Source organism: Zingiber officinale, chromosome 4B (genome assembly GCF_018446385.1).
Source record: "Zingiber officinale cultivar Zhangliang chromosome 4B, Zo_v1.1, whole genome shotgun sequence".
In the NCBI taxonomy this organism is placed as follows: domain Eukaryota; kingdom Viridiplantae; phylum Streptophyta; class Magnoliopsida; order Zingiberales; family Zingiberaceae; genus Zingiber; species Zingiber officinale.
The window spans coordinates 37,237,586-37,250,584 of record NC_055993.1 but is presented as its reverse complement, the minus strand read 5'-3'; the positions used below and the strand labels follow the sequence as shown (position 1 = coordinate 37,250,584).

General features: G+C 40.6%; 1 protein-coding gene across 1 annotated transcript; it reads right to left on the bottom strand.

Moving 5' to 3' along the window:
- Positions 1–155: 155 nt before the first annotated feature.
- LOC121977497 lies at positions 156–833 on the bottom strand. Its single transcript, XM_042530040.1, has 2 exons — positions 636–833; positions 156–482 (listed from the first exon to the last, which is right to left on the bottom strand). Exons 1-2 carry the CDS (start codon positions 793–795, stop codon positions 268–270), a joined length of 375 nt encoding a protein of 124 aa, XP_042385974.1. The 5' UTR covers positions 796–833; the 3' UTR covers positions 156–267.
- Between the last annotated feature and the right edge of the window lie 12,166 nt (positions 834–12,999).

Genomic DNA, 12,999 nt, shown 5'->3' with positions numbered 1-12,999 from the left:
TCATATTAAGATCAGGAGAACAATATGAACCTATAGAAACTTGTTTCATATCATTTCGATCTCTCTAAAATTATCTTCCAATTTTAGGAAGTATAACTTTTTAAAAAGTAAATAAATAATTTGGGACAAATTTTAAAATTCGTCCTAAATTTAGAATGAACATGAAAGTTCGTTGCAAATTTAGAATCACCAATATTTCTTAGAAAGAAGTTTATTCCCTCGACATCAACAAGCATCCCTTTGACTCCATCATCACTCGATCCCAATTTAAGCGAGGAAGAACGCAAGGTAAAGAAAACCAAATCTTAAGACGTAGGAGCAAGGGGTGAACATCACTGCATTGCTCTTGGTGGGATGAGGTTGATGAATTGATTGCGACCCTCCGGTTCCAGAGTTACTTTTTCTCAAGTAGTTGTCCCATTTCTGGCTTTCCAAGTCCATCTTCTCCTTATCATTGCTCGCTTTGACTATGCCATTTAGTTCTACAGTCACCATCATTATCATTCATTAAATCTGATCCGTTGCAACTATTTGAGATTCAGCTATATATACATAGAGTTCGACTATATCATTAGTCTCTACTTTGTAAAACATTGATAAATTGAACATAACAAATTATAATGTAACTTTATTACCTTGAAGTGGCTTGCCATGGAAGGAGAACTGAGGCGGCTGTTGAACTTGAGCTGAGTTGCCGTGTCTGTCATCACTAGCCGCACTACTCTGGCTCACAAGGAGAAACATGAGGTTGAGGAGTAATATGAGGAAATTAGGCTTCATCCCAAGAGTTAACATGAAAGAAGTGATGATCTGAAGAGCAATAATCAGTTCTATTCTTCAGCCAAATATATATACATAAACATATTAGGCCAGGCTGGTTCCATAAATAATAACGATACTACCAGCACATGCACTGGGTCAGAGAAGGAATAGCTGGATTGGGGAAAAAGCTAGAGCAAAAGCAAGAAAAAGAGTGACAAAAGTATTCCATGCACACACATCCTAATCAGCTCTCAGAGAGAAAGAATAAGTAAAAGGTTCACTGGTAAAACTGTAACTTGTCAAGTAAGGTAGAATAAATAAAGATGTACGTGCAAGGAATGCTAAGGAGAGCAAGATTGAGTCCTAATGAGGTTGCAAAGTTTAGGACAAGAGGCTTAGTGTCGGCGTAGTCAGGATTTTTAACCTAGAGGGATGATTTTAAAAAATTTCAAGCATTAATGTAGTTCTATTTTCACAATTCAAAATCCTAAATTTCAAATTTAAGAAGTGAATTTAAATTCAAAATTTCAACCTTAGTCCTTGATTCTAGTTGAAAAAGATTGATCCCAAGAGCTTATCTATAACTCAAATCAAAAATTTATTTATGATCTCATTTCCTTGTAATATTTAGCATACATATGAGACTTCCGTTTTGATTTTACAAATCAAATAAAATGAAATTTATCCTTTACAACTTTTTTCAATAAATGTTGTTGTTGTTGTTAGACAAAGAGGAAAAAGAGCTATTCGTTGGAAAAAATAAAAGCAAGACCATTGCTTTTGAGAAAAGCAAAGAAGAGAAGATGGGGAGGAAAAAGCAAAAGAGGAGGGTTTTACATTCTTCATTAGCAACCTTGACTAGCTTCGATGAGCTCAACAACAACACAAAGAGAGCAAGACATGGTAAATAGGGTTATTCTTGTAGTGCCAATAAAATCCTAGAAAATATGAGAAGAGGAAGAAGATGTGAGGGTCGAGGGCTACTTTTGTTGCGGGAAGATGACTGCTGTTGATGTTGCATTTCTTGCTTGCTGGATAAGAGAAAGGGTAATAAAAAGAGCTCTTGTGGTTGAGAAGAAGAGAGGAAAAAAATTACAGATTTATTACCATTGGAGAAGAAGAGAAGAAAAAGAAGAAAATAGGGAAGAAGAGGAAGGGAAAAATAAAATAAAGGGATGAGCGAAAGCATGTCGGCGTATGATATGGTGGGGGTTGTAACATTCGTAGGGAGAAAAGAGAGAGAAAAAAAAATGAAAGAGAATATTTCCTAAAAAAAATATCCTAATTTATTTTTAAACGATTGAACTCGTTTAAACCTTAAACTTGATTCGGTGATAACTTGAACAAATCAACTCCAAATTAATCCCAGTTTAAACCTAATCCTTATATTCGCGCCTGCCCGTTAGATTTAGTTCGAATACAATCCAATTTTAATTTAGTACCCTCACTTTATGTTTTAAGATTTAGTTCATCTGTTTATTATTATATATTTTATTTTTAAAATTCAATACTTAACATTTCAAGTCATAATATTTCCTAGTAAAAGTGATACCAATGAATAGCTTAGGTCGAAAACTTTCTAAATATATGATCAATTTTAATTTTTTGATGACTAATGGTGGTGATTTGGCTGGTCAAAATGACAGTGAGGCCTTTCCAAATATATAATTTTATTTTTTTAAAAAAAATCAATGGATGTTGCACCCGGTCCCCACATGGCTACGCCACTGTTAATGTTTGCCTAGAATATTGGAGTAAGTTGCCATTGCTTAAACATTGTGAGAGAGGGATGTGATGGATCAAAAATTGTCGCATCTATTTGCGACGATTGAAGAGAATCGAGGATTGGATGAGGCTTAAAAATGCTATTGAATCTACTCTAGGAGAGGAGCTATTGATGATTCGTGTTCGACATAATGACTTGCTAATAGAGATGAAGATGATAAAGTGTGGCTAGAGGTTAGTCAAAAACAGTCCTACCATACATTGGGTATAAATTATAAGAAGAAAAAAAATGATAAACCTAGCTAGCGCTAGGGTGATCAGTTCTGTCCCATAAAAATTTTCTATCGGTCATTCGGATAAATCAGGAAATGCTCACGGTGGACGGCCAAGACGCCCAATATTCTTTAATTGCTCACCCCATTTGGAGGATAAATTCTTATAAATTCATGATACCTGGGGATCAAATCACACGTGTCTTGGTAATAACCGGAATGCCCTATCGCTACACCATAGCCCCGAGGCATAAATTGTAAGAAAAAAGAGTATAGTGGAGGAACATCACATCTTTATTTTCTCCCTTTTGTTAATTTAGGTATCCAGACTTCGCTTAATTAATCATGGAGATTCATAGCCTTCCTCCCTTATTCGTCTATCGGATAAATTTCAAGCACAACTTATATACCCTTAGACATCATCTTAATTTTCTTCCTTGTATCCACGATGTGGTGGATATCTATTTCAATAACTAAAAAATAAATATTTTAATTATCCTTTTCATTTGATTTTTCTTCCTGGTGCCCAGGCCCGGACCTGAAGTGAGGCCCAGGAGACGCTTGCCTCAAGCCTAGTTCCAAGAGGGACCCAAATATTATTAGTGTGTCATGTAATTTAATATGTATATTTTAATTTTAAAGAAACTTGCATCATCGATTCCTCTCCCTAATTTTTCGCCATCGCGACTTGAGAAGTGCCCCTCTGCTAATCGCCTGATCCTCCCCCTAAATTCGCTATCCGAAGTGCCGCTATGCTGATCGCCCGATCCTCACCCTAATTTCGCTGTCCCGAAGTGCTGTTGTGTCGATCCTCTCCTAATTTCTCCATCGTGAAGTGTCAATCCTTGCCCTAATTTAGTCGTGAACTCTCCTCTTCAAGGGTGGTCGTTTCTAGTTTTCTACACGGCCGGCGATAGCAACCTGCCAGCCTCTTCGATTAATCTTCCATTTTGGTAAGTTTCTATTTGATCTATGTAGTTTTTATTTCTGATCAACTTCGCTATTTTGACTTCTTGCTTGCGACATTAGTTCTCTTGCTTTTGAATTGTTGTGTTTTGTGCAATTACAAAAACAAGGAAAAAGGTGAGAGGGAGACAAAAGCAAAGCTAATTTTTCTTGTTCTCTTCTGCTGCTCTACTCCTGCTCCTTAATTCCTATAAACTCCATCCAATTTGATTCAATTAGTTTGTATCATTAAATTAGTTAATCTTTTTGCATCTAGAAGTGAGCTGGAAAAAAGGATTCTGCACCTTCTTCGTAGGAAAAGCATGAGAGATCTAACGAGCAAATCCACATCTAACAATTTAATTGGGTTTTGCATGACTGATCACTAATGCTCATTGCATTAAATACTAAATATACCAAAAATAAAGACAAATTGATAAATTTTCCAACAACAATTGGTCAATTTTTTGTGCCCAAAACAATTCCTTTAGATTGGTTTGGCCCCAAGTACAAGAACGTTGACTCATAAAATTTGATTGTGAACTCACTGAAGCAGGAGATATGCTAAGATGACTTTTTAAGATGTAAGTAGTTGTTTTCTTCCTGTTCATCTGTTTAAGCTTAGCTCTTTGGCTCCAATCTGTTAGGACCTTCGGATAGCGGCTAGAGAGGGGGGGGGGGGGGGGGGGTGAATAGCCGACCCCAAATTCTCGTTTCTTTCTACAATTTGAGTTAGCGTATCGGAAATAAAAGATAGAAACGAAACGGGAGAATATCAAACCTCAAATACGACGATATAATGAGGTTCGGAGATGATACTCCTACTCCTCGGCGTGTCCGTATGGTGGACGAATCCTATCAATCCGTCGGTGGATGAGACCTCGAAAAACCGGCTAATAAAAACTCCTTCTGGGTGGAGAAACCTCGCCACAATCTCTCTTGCAACAACAAGATCAGCGTACAAGAAATACAGCGAGAAGCCAAGAACAATATGAATGTAAAAAAACTAGTTTGCTTGCCTTCTCGTCGACTGTTGATGAAGCAGCAACTTCACGGATGCCAACCACAGCACAGCAGCAACTGTTCAGTTGGAAACTCAGCCGAGGGAAGCTCACACGAAGCTTCAGGGATGAAGAGCTCAGCAAAGCTCAGATCGCAAGGAGGAAGAGTAATCGTTTGCTTCCTTGTAGTGGCCCTCTTATATGAACCTGCGAAGAAGACAAAGAAGAAGCAGAAATCTAACCGTTGTGACTCAACGGCTAGACCTGGACCGATCAGGCTCCACCCTAATCGGTCCAGGGCAGATCTGATCGGTCGGGGGATCGATTAGTCCCTACTCTGATCGGTCCTCAGACCAATCCCAACTCTCACAGAGAGTTGGTTGCGATCCCTGATCGGTCTGTGGACCGATCAGCCTTCTTACTGATCGGTCACCAGACCGATCAGATAACTCACAGAAAGTTTCTGTGTGGTTACTGATCGGTCACCAGATCGATCAGATGACCCAGTGTTTCACTGGATCGGTCAGCAGACCGATCCAGATACCCATAGTGTTACTGGATCGGTCAGCAGACCGATCAAATTTCCCAGCCTTAAACCTAAAGCCTTCCTGATCTAGAGAACGAGCTACCGAGCCCTCTCTGACCTAGTCCGGAGAACGAGTTACCGAGCCCTCTCCCACTTCCACGTCCGGTCCAGAGAACGAGCTACCGAGCCCTCTCCAACTTCGTCCGGTCCAGAGAACGAGCTACCGAGCCCTCTCTGACCTAGTCCGGAGAACGAGCTACCGAGCCCTCTCCAACTTCGTCCGGTCCAGAGAACGAGCTACCGAGCCCTCTCTGACCTAGTCCGGAGAACGAGCTACCGAGCCCTCTCCGACTCCATCCAGTTCAGAGAACGAGCTACCGAGCCCTCTCCGACCTCCCATGCCAAGCTTCCATACTTGGACTTTTCCCCGTGCCAAGCTCCCTGTTTGGACTTTTCCCGTGCCAAGCTCCCTGCTTGGACTTTTCCGTGCCAAGTCTCCATACTTGGACTTTTCCCGTGCCAAGCTCCCTGCTTGGACTTTTCCCGTGCCAAGCTCCCTGCTTGGACTTTTCCGTGCCAAGTCTCCATACTTGGACTTTTCCCGTGCCAAGCTCCCTACTTAGACTTTTCCATGCCAAGTCTTCATACTTGGACTTTTCCCGAATCAGGTCAACTCAAGTCGGGTCAACCAGATCAACCTTGACCAAAGGTTGCACCCACAATCCACCAAGTTCCTATTCTTGTCAAACATCAAAATACAACTTCTCTATTCTTATCAAACATCAAAATATACCTCGAGTCAGGTCAACTCGAGTCGGGTCACCCAGGTCAACCTTGACATAAGGTTGCACCAACAATCTTCCCCTTTTTGATGTTTGACAAAAACCATAATCAAATTAGGTTAACCCGATAACCTAACTCAGGTTTTCCAATAGTTCTCCAATGTTCTTCCTTGAACATTCTCTGAACATTCTCCCCAAACTCCAATGTTCTTCCTTGAACATTCTCTGGACATTCTCCCCCTTTTTGACACACATCAAAAAGAGTGAATCAAGGTCAAGAGTTTCTTCCTAATGAAAGTCCCATACCTTTCATTGAAACCCTTAATTTCCCCCTTGATACTAAAATCAACAATCAACTTAGTGATAATCCCATATCACTCATCCTCAGAAATCTTGACGAGTAAAAGCTCCCCCTAAAGGTCAACTCCCCCTTGACCAATAGGTAAAACTCCCACTAAAGGTCAACTCCTCCTTGACCATTGCACCAACAATGTCTTGGAGAGTTTCAACCATTTAGAAATCTAAAACACCAACTTCCATAGCTGAAATTTCAGACAACAGTCGAAAAATCAGCATTTTGGCACGCTCTGATCGGTCACCAGACCAATCAGGACTCCACTGGATCGGTCACCAGACCGATCCACACTGCCCTGGATCGGTCCAGTGACCGATCCAGACTTCCCTGGACCGATCAGGATCTTCTCTGATCGGTCCACAACTCTTTGATAAGGATTTCTAATTTTTCTCCCGAAATTCAGAAACCCCTAAAAAATTACAGAAAATTCCAAAAATTGTAAAATTTTGAGGATACATTCCTCATAACATATGTTATCATGGAAAAATAGTTTTCTATGAAAATAACTCCTATTTTTTAATCTTGATACAAAGTTTGAAAGACTTTAAAATAGCTCAAGGTTAATCCATCTTTGTATCAACTTGCTCAATGATGAATGCTATCACTAGAAAAGCTTCATCAAGGTTTTTCAAATCAATTTTGAAATGATTTTAAACCATTCAATTTAGGACCACAATCTTAGGACTAAATGTACATGACTTGTACACAAGTTTTCCCTATGATCCTCAATTTCGAATTAGGCTCATCTAGGTACAAGAACTATGCACCTTGATCCTAACTCATCATCCTAATATCGCACACACATCTAAGGTGTATCAAACACATCCAAGTCAATTTTGATGTGAGATATGGGTTTAGGTCATCTTAAGCTAAGTTCTCATGCATTTTCTAAACAACAATTTGATCTCCATATCAAATTGTGTTTCTATCCTTAAATCAAATTAATTGATCATAAATGCAAGAGATGATGACATGGCATAAAATAATATCATAAGTGGAAACATGTGCCAATGTCATGATGTCATGTCATCGAGTATGAAACTTAAATAAGGTATGACATATAACTAACCTAAGTATTATCATGACATTTCAAATCATAATAAGTTAAATATGATGTCATGACATGGCATATGACAAATAATGTATGGCAAATAACATATAAAGGTATAGAAAATACCTAACTCTAGCCTTAGTTGCCATTTTTTGATAATTTTGATCATTTTACCATAAATTATATATTCCTAAGTGTAATAGACCTAACATCATATACTAAAGATTTTTAGATCACTATGTGCCAATTAGATTGAGCCTAGAAAACTCCTCAAATGTGGTTGGCACATCCTAATCACCTTAGGAAGAATTTTAAATTTCATTTTCAAGGCTTGATTACACCTTGAAAATTCCTAAAATGCCACCTTTTGCCATGAGTAGGTTAACTACCTATCCAATTAAGGTTGGCACACCCTAAACCATCTAGCGTAAAGGAATCACGCTCCTAGGAACCCAATACCTATTTGAGCTCATTGGGTTCACTAAATATTCACTAGGGATGACTTCCCTCGCAACCCTCCTAATGACCCTCCTAGACTTTAAAACCTTGGTCATTTGGGACTCATCAAGATCAACTCTAGGGGTGACTCCCCTTGTGACCTTGGTGATGGTCTTCTTAGCCCTAGGTCTTGTTCCATAATCGAATGGAACATTATGATAAGCGGGCTTGACCACTTGAGACTTAGGTTTGTGACCCAAACCTCTCATGTCCTTGAGCTTTGATTTTTGACCCTTAGACCCTAGAGTTGACTTCTCCAAATTTTTAAGAGTCTTTTCTAAAGTGTCAAGTCTTGACCTCAAGACTTGATTTTCCTTCTTTAATATCTCAAGCTTTAATTTTCCATTTTTCTTTGAGGTATTCCTAGGCATATGTCTAGTTGTTTTGGGATTCCTATCTAGGTTTTCCTTAACCTTAGATGAGTTAACTCTAGGGTTGGCATTTCTAGCATTGTCCTTATCTAGGCTAACATGTTTGGCACCTAAGCACATGTATCGGTTTCTATGGTTCTCATGCTTATCATTATTGACAATTGCAATAAAATTACTAGCATGTGTCTTATTAGAATTGCAAGAATGTGCCTTAAAGGATACCTTAGGGTTTTCCTTAGCTCCCCCCATAGATGTGCTTGGTCTCTTGTCCTTGTGAGGTTGCCTCCCCCTTGGACATTGACTCCTATAATGTCCCCTTTGCTTGCATTGGAAGCACACCACGTGCTCCTTGCCTTTGCGTATCGGGACTCTGGCTTCCTTGACTTTTGGTGCCGGTGGAGTCTTCCTAATCCTCTTTGGACATTTACTTTTGTAATGCCCATATTCCCTACACTCAAAGCACATTATATGTAATTTACTTGAAATTAAGTTGCTTGAGTTACCTAGGGTTGAGGATGGATATAAGCTCTCTCCTTCATCCCTTCCGGAGGTAGAGGCTTCTTCTTCTTGCTCCAGTCTTAAAGAAGACCTCTCCTCCTCTTCTTCCTTAGATGTTGAGTAGCCCTCAACTTCTAATTCCATACCTCCATGATGTGAGCTACTTGGCTCACTTGACTCCTCTTCATGACTTGAATTGGAGCTCTCCTCATGGAACTTAGCCAAGTTGTTCCACAACTCCTTGGCATTATTGTATCTACCTACTTACACAAGATATCATTAGGTAATGAAAATTCAAAGATTTTTGTTACCTCGTCGTTGATTATGGATTGGTGGATTTGTTCCTTTGTCCACTTCTTCTTTTCGAGAGGTTCTCCTTTTTTATCCACCGGAGGAATAAAACCTACTTGTACATAATTCCAATTTACTAGGTTAGTCATAAGAAAATACTTCATTCTTACCTTCCAAAACATGAAGTCGTCGCAATCGTAGAAGGGTGGAATCGTGACGTCTTCTCCAAGTTGATCCATTCTCTAGCTCGTGCTCCCTCGGGTGTTAATCCGGCGAAGAGCGACCTCGCTCTGATACCACTTGTTAGGACCTTCGGATAGTGGCTAGAGAGGGGGGTGTGAATAGCCGACCCCAAATTCTCGTTTCTTCCTACAATTTGAGTTAGCGCAGCGGAAATAAAAGATAGAAACGAAATGGGAGAATATCAAACCTCAAACGCGACGATATAACGAGGTTCGGAGATGATACTCCTACTCCTCGGCGTGTCCGTAAGGTGGACGAATCCTATCAATCCGTCGGTGGATGAGACCCCGGAAAATCGGCTAATAAAAACTCCTTCTGGGTGGAGAAACCTCGCCACAATCTCTCTTGCAACAACAAGATCAGCGTACACGAAATACAGCGAGAAGCCAAGAACAATATGAATGTAAAAACACTAGTTTGCTTGCCTTCTCGTCGACTGTTGATGAAGTAGCAACTTCACGGATGCCAACCACAGCACAGCAGCAACTGTTCAGTTGGAAACTCAGCCGAGGGAAGCTCACACGAAGCTTCAGGGATGAAGAGCTCAGCAAAGCTCAGATCGCAAGGAGGAAGAGTAATCGTTTGCTTCCCTGTAGTGGCCCTCTTATATGAACCTGCGAAGAAGACAAAGAAGAAGCAGAAATCTAATCGGTCTAGGGCAGATCTAATCGGTCGGGGGACCGATCAGGCCCTACTCTGATCGGTCCCCAGACCGATCCCAACTCTCACAGAGAGTTGGTTGCGATCCCTGATCGGTCTGTGGACCGATCAGCCTTCTTACTGATCGGTCACCAGACCGATCAGATAACTCACAGAAAGTTTCTGTGTGGTTATTGATCGGTCACCAGATCGATCAGATGACCCAGTGTTTCACTGGATCGGTCAGCAGACCGATCTAGATACCCATAGTGTTACTGGATCGGTCAGCAGACCGATCCAATTTCCCAGCCTTAAACCTAAAGCCTTCTTGATCTAGAGAACGAGCTACCGAGCCCTCTCTGACCTAGTCCGGAGAACGAGTTACCGAGCTCTCTTCCACTTCCACGTCCGGTCCAGAGAATGAGCTACCGAGCCCTCTCTGACCTAGTTCAGAGAACGAGCTACCGAGCCCTCTCCAACTTCGTCCGGTCCAGAGAACGAGCTACCGAGCCCTCTCTGACCTAGTCCGGAGAACGAGCTACCGAGCCCTCTCCAACTTCGTCCGGTCCAGAGAACGAGTTATCGAGCCCTCTCTGACCTAGTCCGGAGAACGAGCTACCGAGCCCTCTCCGACTCCATCCAGTTCAGAGAACGAGCTACCGAGCCCTCTCCGACCTCCCATGCCAAGCTTCCATACTTGGACTTTTCCCCGTGCCAAGCTCCCTGCTTGGACTTTTCCTGTGCCAAGCTCCCTGCTTAGATTTTTCCGTGCCAAGTCTCCATACTTGGACTTTTCCCGTGCCAAGCTCCCTGCTTGGACTTTTCCCGTGCCAAGCTCCCTGCTTGGACTTTTCCGTGCCAAGTCTCCATACTTGGACTTTTCCCGTGCCAAACTCCCTGCTTGGACTTTTCCCGTGCCAAACTCCCTGCTTGGACTTTTCCGTGCCAAGTCTCCATACTTGGACTTTTCCCGAATCAGGTCAACTCAAGTCGAGTCAACCAGATCAACCTTGACCAAAGGTTGCACCCACAATCCCCCAAGTTCCTATTCTTGTCAAACATCAAAATACAACTTCTCTTTTCTTGTCAAACATCAAAATATACCTCGAGTCAGGTCAACTCGAGTCGGGTCACCCAGGTCAACCTTGACCTAAGGTTGCACCAACACAATCTACCATTTTGATGTCATTTTATGCTCATTTGTCATTATAAAGGAGGACCTAATTGAATTAACCTCCCTGGCAAAAAAAAAAAAAAAAATGAACAGGATCCCTTGTGCTACACTTGAATTGTAGCAGCATAAAATTTTCATGACTAGTTATGAGTGCAACTAGAGTCGTTTGCTATTCATGGCTAGTTTCGAGAGCAACAAGAGTTGATCACTATAGTGAGTGTTTCTTTATTTCTAATTAAGGCTTCCTTTTGTTCCCTCTTTGATGGATTGAATGGATGTTAGTGAGCATTTTTTTACTTCTAATTAGATATACTCTGGATAGATATCCCTCACAAAGTTGTGTCTACCTCACACTACGAATTAAGCTTTTTCGATTTGGATGCGTTCTTTTCCAAATGCTTATTGTCCTTGTATTGTCCAAAACCTGCAGGGGAAGTGAAGTGGACCAATTTGGCATTGCCAACGACGCAAAGTTCTTCCCAAACTACATACGACAACGAAAACCCTCAAGTAAAAGTCTCTTCTTTTCTATCCAAAATGTATCTTTTTCTTATCTTTCTTTAGCTCTCTTTTGTTTTTCTTTTTCTTTTTATCCTTTAAACTTTTTATCTTTTCCCTTCTTATTATTTATTTATTTTCTTACACATTGATTTTTAATATTGTTTAGGTATTGTCACGCCCTAGAGGAGTCCCTGCCAGAGGAAAATCCGAAAGCATCTCCACTATATCGATGACAATCTGAAATATGAATACATCACAAACAAAATACATCAGCTCACACGGTTGGAAAATACATAACTACGCAGTTATATATATTAAACAGCTCACACGACTGCACTAAAAATACAACCACACAGTTATATATATTAAACTGTTAGTTAGAGCCCTAGAGCCAATCATTTGATGATTGTTGTATGGACTCGTTGTATCATATTCTTATATATATAAAGACATTTGTTTATGGTTATTATGCTTACTTGTATTGGTGCCAAATAACTAAGTATAATAGCGTCCTTGAGTAGAAGGTTCTTACCTATATCAATCGGTTAGTTGAATCGATAGTGAGATGATATAGGGAACACTACTCTTAATCATTCCTAGTCAAGTATTAGCATTCAGGGACAATGTTAATGTGACGAGACTAGCATGTAGGTCAACTCGATGACTTGATCTCACAAGTCATGGATATAGAGATATCAAGTTGACACATGGGTATGCATTGGAGAATGTATACTGAATGACCCGCCATGAGAAAGTATCATGGATCGTTATATGAGTGTCATATACTTTCTCATGTGGCTATTAGTATGACTATTAGTTCTTGGACCTGAAGTCACCATGGTTCCCTACATAAGGAGTTACATACTTTGGCTTCGTCAAACGTCACCCGTAACTGGGTGGACTATAGAGGCGATTACTGGGTATGTAACAAATTATGCGGAGGGATGTGAGTGATGTAGATGAGATCTATCCCTCCTATATGACGGGAGAGACATCGATATTCTTGATAGAGTGAGACCATTAAGTCATGGTCATGCCCAAATGAATCAATATGAGATGTTGAGCTCATTTAATTGAGTCTACTTGGGATTCAAGATTTAGATTGATTAGAGGATGACACGGTCTATGCCTCACATTGATCTATCTAGATGTCAAGGATAGAAGGACACTTGCCATATATTGTGAAGAATCATAATTAGTAGTCACAAGGTGATGTTGGATCTCAACATTCTTATAACTTGGGTAGTAATGATGTGTTGCTAGATACCGCTCATTACTTATGCTTCTAAATGTGTTTAGGAGCATTGCCAATGTTATAAGAACCTATAGGGTCACACACAAAGGGAAATTAGATGGAGATTAGGT